Raw genomic sequence first — 9,124 nt, 5'->3', positions numbered from 1 at the left:
TCTACAAGATTTGGTCAAAGTGTTCATGAAGGAGAGAGAGAGGGGCAGAGAAAGAGGCGGAGAGAGAGGGGCAGAGAGAGAGAGGCAGAGAGAAAGAGGGTTAGGGTTCTGTTTAAGAACCTATTTATAGGGTTCAAAGGGTGTTTAGATCCAACGACTGAGGTCTCTCAACCGTGGATCTAAACAATCACGCGGATAGGGTCGTAGGGTAATAGGGTTGCCGGGTTTATTTTTTAATCGGGCTCTTTCTCGGGCTCGGGTAGCGGGCGGACACTATAGGGCGGGTAGCGGACGGGCTTTTCGGGCGGATTTCATCGGGCTCGGGTAACGGACGGGTATAACGGGCCGGGACTCGGATTTGAGGTTATGTCCGAGTCCCGGCCCAATAAGCCCGATTCATCGGGCCGGGTTAGCCCGGATATGTTTGGCTACGGGCAGTGGGCTCTAACGGTCCGGGCCAAACGGGCCGGACCCCGGGGTCTCGGACCGTTTTCCCAGCCCTACCTACCATATCATTGTTTTTTTTGGGTTATTTTCCTAATAGCCCCTAACTTTGTGACCAGCTTCCTGCCTAGCCCTTAACTTTATCGAAAATTCCCAGATGACCCTTTTTTTCAGTTGCCGTTAGAACACCGTTAAAATCAGTCATCTTTTCTCTCTCCTACATCTCATCACCTCTCTCTGCCACCTCATCGTCTTCACTGGTGAAGGTCGATGGCCGGCCAACCTTCAAACATAAAAAAAATCTCTCTCTAAATTTTTTTTCTTTTTTTAAAAAAAAAAATTATAGAGAGAGGAGAGAGAATTTTTTTTATGTTTGAAGGTCGCAGGCCGGAAAATTGGTCGGTCGACGACTTTCGCCGGAGATGAAGATGAGGTGGCAGAGAGAGTTGATGACTGGTTAACGGTTTTCTAACGGTAACTGAAAAAATTGGCCTCTGGAAATTTTTGATAAAGTTAGGGGCTAGGCAGGAAGCTGGTCACAAAGGTAGGGGCTATTAGAGAAATAACCCTTATTTTTTGTTAACTAGAATATCATTGTTGATACTACTTTCTTAATGTTCTACTTTCACATAGAAATTTTTGTTCACATATAAATATCACTTACTTTTTGAGTGTTTTTTAAGCTTTTTATTACCGGGATGTTGTTAACAATTGGTTGTCGAAGTGGTCTAATGTGTTGACATAAACTCCAAAATCCTGGAGGTCTCAAGTTCGATTCTCAGAAGAGGTGGTTTCTCTGGTTTATTAAACTTTGGTTATTAAGGTATAAATAATGTTGTTGGGCTTTAGGTCATAATTTAGTTGGGTTATATGCCCGGTCTTTGTAAGAGTTTGAATTCGACAGTTTCGTGTTTATCACATCTTTGATGTAACAATGCTAATGTAATGACAATCGTAAATCATAGTCAATTTTCCAAAAAAAAAAATTACCGGAATGTTATTTTGTTTTCCTTTTGGTTAGATATTTATTTTTGACTGTATTGTTACTCTTTAGATTTTCTTTTTTTTGGTTATAAGCCTGTTTCATTTGCTCCAACTTCAAAGAAAAAAATTAAAGCAGTCCCATGAGAAGGTTGAACCACTGTAAGTTACTCTCTCCCCAATTCATTTTTTATCTATTACCATCAAAACTCTGCCCATAATTTTCTAGGGTTTAGAAGTAAGAATTCAAAATGAAAACCAGTAGTAGTGTACTTCAACGACCACCAATGCTTGTAACTGTTAGACTATTTGAAGTCGAATCTGGAGAATCCTTTCTTTCGGAAAATGCAGGTTGTTTAGGTTTAGGAAGATTGGTAATTTCACTGGTAAGCATGGAAAGTGTAGTAGCCATAGTTGGTCTATCCTTTGAACATCCTTGAACACATAGTAGCCCCACATTAATGCATCTCAAAATTTCTTGCTCAAAAAGTAGTTGGTCTGAAAGCATCGTTTGATCGATTAGTAACCTAATCTCGTTTTCATTCCACAAATGCCATGCCTGAAACATTACAAAACAAATCTTCTAGTTAACTAGAAATAAAAGTTTGATATCTAACTGAGGGATAGAATTACTATAAACCAACTATAGTCACTCACTCTACCACTCTTTCGCAATGGTTGGACACCCCTTATAAGCTCATGAGATCCTGGGATAGAATATCGGTATAGATGGGCGTTCAGGCCCGCTAGGATGGCCTTAAAGGTCTGTATATGGCCTTTAGGTGCCAAGATATCATAATTGGCCGTTATTGTGCTCAATCAATTCATGATGTATTCCTATTATATTCATGATGTATCGACCAATGTCATATAAAAACAAAAGCTATAGTCACTCACATATCCCAATAGGTTTACCCATAGATCTTCATGGTAGAAGCAACTGTTCCTCCTTCCACTCACAATCTCCAACAATAGTACTCCAAAACTGAAAACATCAGACTTTTCTGAAAATCGCCCTTCTGTGAGATACTCAGGGGGCATATAGCCACTGCATTTAATTGTATAGATAATACAAGAGTGGAGTGATTGAAAGGGTTAGAGAAGAAAAAAACACAAATGAGTATAGTTTTCTTATTACTTTATTAACTTTTACTTACTATGTCCCGACAACCCTTCTGGTCTCGGCTTGCATTTCATTGCCTCCAAATATTCTTGCCATGCCAAAGTCTGATATCTTGGGGTTTAGATCTTCATCCAACAAAATGTTACTCGCCTTAAGGTCTCTGTGGATTACTCTTAACCTCGAATCTCTATGAAGATAAAGAATTCCTCGACTTATTCCCTCGATTATTTGCACTCGCCTTTTCCAATCTAAGAGGGCTCGCTTAGTCGAATCTGATAAATAGAACCAATACAAATCATTAAAACTAATATAGAGCAAGATTGTAGCTTAAGAAACTTTGGACTAAAAATTCGAGAGATTCAAAGTTTAAAAAATATCAAACCAAATAGGAAGGCATCTAAGCTTTTGTTCGGCATGTACTCATAGACCAACATCTTTTCTTCCCCTTCAGCACAGCAGCCCAATAGTCCAACCAAATTCCTATGTTGAAGTTTTGAGATGACTACAACTTCATTCTTGAACTCCTCTGTTCCTTGCGCAGATCCCTTTGAAAGCCTTTTCACAGCTATTTCTTGGCCATCATCCATTAACTTTCCCTAAGAACACCATATAATGTTTATGAAACTCATTTTATATTAGAGGTGCAAGATACAAATAAACTAACCCTATATACTGGACCAAAACCACCTTCCCCAAGCTTATTCAATTCAGAGAAGTTGTTTGTGGCAACGGCTAGCTTCTCGTATTTGAAAACAGTTAGATCTGGATTGTCTTTAATCACCGAATCTGCCATGTCTTTCTTATGTTTCCTTCTTTTATTTTTCCTCCAGCCCCAAAAGAAATATATGCAAATCCCCGCGATAAAGGTAGTTACTAGTACTGTAATTATTATAACTTCCTTCCACCGCTTCTTCTTCACGTCTGCATCTGAATAATGCTAGAGGTGTCAGGAATAATGAATTTGAAGAAGCGACGTAAATAATATTAAGTTGGAAATCATTTCTTACTTACCAAGCTCTGAATAAGCTACACGAAGGAAAAGGTCAGCCCCACCTTCAGAAAACTTTTGTATGTCTATTAAATTTCCGCCGAAAGTTAGACATCCAGCTCTACTATCATATGAAAAAGCTAAGCATGAACAATTCTTTAAACATTCCTGCTCACAACTGCTGGCATCCCTTGGATCTTTCCAATATGAAAAATCAGGTACCTTCATCTGTCCAAGCTTCAGAAATCCGTCTTTCTGATCTTCTCCGTTAGTACTGTTACTTTTAGTGTTATTTCTCTGACACTGCAATTCGCTCCTTCTCACACACCCACCCGACCAATTTCCCTTACTCCAATCATCTTTATACTTGGGTGTAAAACCTCTCAAACAACTACAAACCGGAGAATCATGTGCATTACAGCTTCCAAAAGTACCACACTTACCATAAACATCACACTCACCTTGTAGTTTCGTGGAGAAGCTCACGTGCCATCCTGTGTCTTTGTCATCCCAACGAAGTTCATTTAAATCTCCGGTTGCAGATAGAATATGCATTACAAAGGTGACATGTAAATAATTGTAAGCCATGTATACCGTGTCTTCTGCAGGGTCTCTTGTTATCGAGAAACCATCTCCATTTATTGACTCCATAATAGGAAGCCCAATAAAGATCTTGCTGTTCCATGGACCACTTCGCCAGTGACGTTGAGATCCATTTCGTATGACTATCTGAGGAACGTCTGTAAGCTCGAGTCCTGCTGTGAAGTCCCCATCTGAAGGATCCAATGCACCTTTCCAGGATCTAAGCTCTAATATCTTTCCAGTTTTTCTATTTGAACCCAATTTCATCAATGGAAGAAACGTGTTTGAGGGGTCTTCGAAACTCTGCCATAATATATTTTGTTTATCAGTTTTTTGTCGTAAAACAAGATTCCCCGTGTTCAATAGCTCTGCAATTGAATTATTAACGGGTATATTAGAAATATTTGTAGTCCAAAGAATCATCCCTCTTCCATCCACGACTGCCAGATTTCCATCCTGAGCAATCTTCAGTACTCCAGAAGAATCGTTTACTGGGTTATTTCTGTTGGCAACCCATACCATGGGTATTGATCCTGGGAGCTTGTTATACCATATTCCAATGTAACGGTTAGTGGAATTGAAATCAAAGAAGCCCAGTTTGAATTTTTCGCCGGTGGAAGTTAGAGTTTGCTGGTCACTAATATATGTGGTGATTGTAATGGTGGAGCCATCTTTGGCAGTGCAGGAACTCAACGAAAGGAGTATGATCCACCATGAGGAAAGAAAGATAGGAAGATAATCTCTCACTGTACTATTAATGGTAGCCATATGAAGGCAGAAAGTCAGAAACAATCTCTTGCTTGGTGGAATATAGAGTATGAGGAAAGTCAAGTACTGTAATTACTTATAACATGAAGAGGCACTCAATTTCTGTCCAGGAACCCTTACTCTCGTCACGATGGACCACAAAGTAACTAAAATATATATTGACTTTTATGGGTTGGCTATTAGAAAACTCCCGTTTGAGCTGAAGCATCCGGACTTAATTTTGAGTAGGTCCCACTCGTCGCTAAACTGAGATGAACTATAATCATGTTCCTCGAGTCAGGTACGTCAACGTAGAGCTATCGAGTTATTACAAATGTTTTCAGGTGAGTAAGATATTGAATCTCGAAGAATTTAACTTCATTAAAAGTAGTTAGAGTAATAGTGAGAAACTAAATAATTAGCTATACATCAGAATGTGTTCTTCTTTTTAACTTCTCATTTGATCCGACACTTTCAGGTGGTTTTTGCCTTCACCGGTGAAGGTTTTCGAAATTTTATTCATTTCAAATGGGGCTCATCGACGCAGCTCACAAGAACAGGATTATCTAGGAGTTACCTAGACAATGCAAGATAAAACTACTATTTTCCCAGCATCTGAAGACTGCATGAGTTCCTCGACATTTCCCTTGGGCTAATATTATGAAGTCGAAGTTTTTTCTATTTTCTTTTTTTATTGGCTTTGAATGGTCAAAAACATATATCAATGTTAAAACCAAGTTTCTTCTGGTGCATTCAACATCTATTCTTCTAATTTGGCTATATATATTAGAAAATCTATTCGACTGCAAGTTGGGAGTTTTTTTTTGGTTGAAAGAGTTGGGAGTTGAAGAAGTTTGATTCTTAAAATGCTACTGTATAAGTTGGCAGACGTGGGTAGGTATTGTAGGTGAACAGAGAACTTAGAATTCACTACTAAACTTAATTCTATCCATCCCTCCAATTTTGTCCCTCCCCCAGCCCTCCGCCGATGTGACAACATATCACTTGAGTGTGGAGCAATTGGAGAGAGAATTGTGAGAAAATATACTCGAGTGATATGTTGTCACATTGGCGGAGGGCTGGGAGAGGGCCCAAAATGGAGGAACAAATAGAATTTTTGAAACTTGTATTACCTATCGCAGACCTTTACGTGATTTGTTTCAGGCATGGCAATTGTCTAACCAGGGCCAATCCTGACAATTTTGTGGCCTGAAGGGGATTTCAGGAATGTGACCCTTAAATATTTATGGGGTATATTCTAAATACTTTTTAGCAAAATGTATTATGAGTTTTCTTTTTAAATTATTTCAGAAATTGAAAGAAGGCCCACTCATTGTAGAATCCCTAAACTTTTTATGTTTTTTTTTTTCAACAAACCTCCCTCCTTATCTTTGTCTCTAATTATCTTCTTCGCCACCATCAACGCCATCAAAGACCATCACCGATCAACTGGATATAATGTTTCCCTCCATTTTCTTCATCTCACTCGCTAGTTTTTTTTAGCGAGGAGGTGTGGGTGTGTGTGAGAGAGAGGGGGAGTCAAACAGAAAAGATGGGCAATTAAGAGAGAAGATAGGGAGGAATACAAGCGTGCGAGGGCGATGGTGGTCAGTCGTGGTTCGTGGTGGTAGTGGAAAAGATAAACAACAGAGATAAAAAATAAAGAGATTGACCAGCAAACAAATAATTTTTTGAACTTTCAAGCCTTTAAGATAGGTTGTCCTCTAACCCAATTAAACTATTAAGTCAAATAGCCTTTAATAATTTTTTCGAAAAAAGTAGTTGTGCCCATGACACAGAGTATCTATATTTGTAGCAATAACCTTGTACATTGTCACATTAATTTAATAGTATATAAATCTAAGTTGTTAATCAGATTACATAAGAAAATATTAGGGTTATTTCCCAAATGACCCCCAACTTTGTGACCAGCTTCCTGCCTAGCCCTCTACTTTACCAATAATTCCGATATGACCCTCTTTTTCAGTTATCTTTAACTTTCCGTTACTCTCTCTCTCCTCCATCTCATTTCCTCTCCCTGTCAAGTCACCTATCACGCCACATCATCATCTTCTCCGGCAGGGGTCGCCGGCTGGCGACCTTCAAAATTTTTTTTCTCTCTCTCTAAAAAAATAAATTATTTCCTCTCTCTAAACTCCGGCGAAGGGGGAAACTCTCTTCGCCAGAGTTCTGATCGACCAGACCTTGAAGGTCTAGTCGAAATCAGATCCTAACAGAGATGCGAAACAGACCTTGAGGTTTGTTCTTCGAATCTGGTTTCAGATTCGAAACAGACCTTCAAAGGTCTTTTTCGAATCTGATTTCGACCAGATCTTGAAGGTCTGGTCGATCAGATCTCCGACAAAGGGGGTTTCCCTCTTCACCGGAATTTAGAGAGAGAGGAGGAAGTAAAAAAAAAATAGAGAGAAAAAAAAATTGAAGGTCGTCGGCCGGAAATTGGGTCGGCCGGCGACCGCTGCCGGAGAAGATGGTGATGTGGCGTGATAGGTGACTTGGCAGAGAGAGGAAATGAGATGGAAGAGAGAGAGAGAGAGTAACAGAAAGTTAAAGATAACTGAAAAAGGGGCCATATCGGAATTATTGGTAAAATAGGAGGCTAGGTAGGAAGCTGATCACAAAATTGGGGGTTATTTGAGAAATACCCCAAAATATTATTGTATGTAGTTATATTAGTACTATTTTGAATCTGTTATTTACAATAATATCAATAATGATATGTTAGTAAGGATGATAGTGATAACAATAAATTAAAACAACAACAAAACCATGAATATGTCTCAAACAAATTAAAATAAGAAGCCAGAAAAAGAAACTAATTAACATACTTAAGCATAATATGTATTTTCTTTTTTGAAACAAGCATAATATGTATTAAATATATTTACAATATTTTAGTACATGAGAGTGAAAGGTGAGATTGGAGGGAATAACCGAATAACAAAATACTTTTTATTTTTTGTCAACAGAAAAAACAAAATATTTAAGATGCTGAGAAAGAGTCAGAGAGTAGAGCATAGTATGGGTAGGGGCTAGAGGAGAGAACGAGAGACTAAGAGCAAGTCCAATGGAGAGCTGTCCCAGGGCCCTTAATTCACCTTTTCATTCAAATTGAAGGGCCCGGGCTCAGACCCTCAAAATCAGCTCCAATGGGGAGCGGTCCCGGGCCCTTAAATTTGAAGTTTCTTTAAGTTTTTTTATTCAAGTTTTTTAAATTTAAGTTTTTTTATTCAAGTTTTTTAAGTTTAAGTTTTTTTTGTTTAAGTTTTTTTATTTAAGTTTTTTATGTTTTTAAATTAATGAGTTATTTTATTTATTTTTATTTTATTTTTACAAAAAAAAAAAAAAAAAAAAAAAATAATCCCACCGTTGGGGAGCCCCAACGGTCCCTTGGGGAGCAAAGGGCCGGCCCCTAATAAGGGGCCGCCCCTTATTTGGCTCAGCCCTCCGCCCGGGACTGGCTGGAGTCCAATGTGGAGGATGGGGTGTCCCGGGCCCTTAATTTGAATTAAGGGTCCGGGACTCCTCCCCATTGGATTTGCTCTAAGAGCGGTATAAAATACTTTGTTTTGGGGCCATATATAGTTGAAGTTGGGGGTTCAAACTTGGGTAAATGACAGTTATTGTAGCCTTTTTTCTTTACAAAGTTGGGGGACTGGCCGAAAATGAGAAGAGCACCTCGAGTTAAATTCTTTCTAAATGTGGCCTCCAAGAATCATTACATTTGGATGACATTGATGAAGGAGTTGAAGGAGATGTCCTTCGACCAAGGTGACAATGCGAACAAATTGTCGGATAGGACAATTGATGTGGAAGATCATCAAGTCCGATTGATTTAGGGATCGTAGAGTTGTAGCTAGAGACCAACTACGATCGTCGAATTACGAAGTAATTCGCGGCTAACTTCGATCGGATCCTACAACGGGTTACACATAAGAGTGACAAATTGATCTAGGATATGACTAGTGGGAGTGAGATATAATCATGGGAGTGTCCCATAAACATATCTCATAGGCCTAAAAAGGAATTAGGCAAAGATAGTACAAAAAGGCCAAAAACAGGGTTTTTGGGCCTAGACCGGTTCGGGTACTTCTAGGACTCGGATTGGGCTGAATTTTGAAGGGTTAGTTGCTGATATAATAAACATTATATCTGCCAATTTTCGTGGTGTTTGGACACCTCCTCCTTAGGGAATTGAGAAAATACCAATAGTTGCTATTTTCGACTATTTCCTTAAATCT

At 38.9% G+C, this 9,124-nt stretch overlaps 1 protein-coding gene and 1 long non-coding RNA gene across 4 annotated transcripts; one reads left to right on the top strand and one right to left on the bottom strand.

Moving 5' to 3' along the window:
* Window positions 1-1,509: 1,509 nt before the first annotated feature.
* Window positions 1,510-5,674, top strand: LOC147542223 (uncharacterized). 2 transcript variants are annotated; one of them, XR_015223761.1, is made up of 3 exons: window positions 1,510-1,587; window positions 4,145-5,166; window positions 5,344-5,674. It is a non-coding gene; the product is annotated as an uncharacterized LOC147542223 (long non-coding RNA). The 2 variants fall into 2 exon arrangements; XR_015223760.1 differs by having other exon boundaries at window positions 4,145-5,209.
* On the bottom strand, window positions 1,587-5,002 carry LOC147542224 (G-type lectin S-receptor-like serine/threonine-protein kinase At1g11300). Of its 2 annotated transcripts, none has more exons than XM_086636537.1 (6): window positions 3,560-5,002; window positions 3,213-3,469; window positions 2,931-3,144; window positions 2,583-2,820; window positions 2,323-2,473; window positions 1,587-1,984 (listed from the first exon to the last, which is right to left on the bottom strand). In XM_086636537.1, exons 1-6 carry the CDS (start codon window positions 4,884-4,886, stop codon window positions 1,700-1,702), a joined length of 2,472 nt encoding a protein of 823 aa, XP_086492663.1. In that variant the 5' UTR covers window positions 4,887-5,002; the 3' UTR covers window positions 1,587-1,699. The 2 variants fall into 2 exon arrangements, with proteins under 2 accessions (XP_086492663.1, XP_086492662.1); XM_086636536.1 differs by having other exon boundaries at window positions 3,213-3,475; window positions 3,560-4,982.
* Window positions 5,675-9,124: the final 3,450 nt, after the last annotated feature.

This window comes from Eschscholzia californica, unplaced genomic scaffold, assembly GCF_041429995.1.
Source record: "Eschscholzia californica isolate CP2 unplaced genomic scaffold, dmEscCali1.0.p SCAF_4, whole genome shotgun sequence".
NCBI lineage: Eukaryota > Viridiplantae > Streptophyta > Magnoliopsida > Ranunculales > Papaveraceae > Eschscholzia > Eschscholzia californica.
The sequence above is the reverse complement of the archived record's forward strand: the minus strand, read 5'-3'. Positions and strand labels throughout refer to the sequence as shown.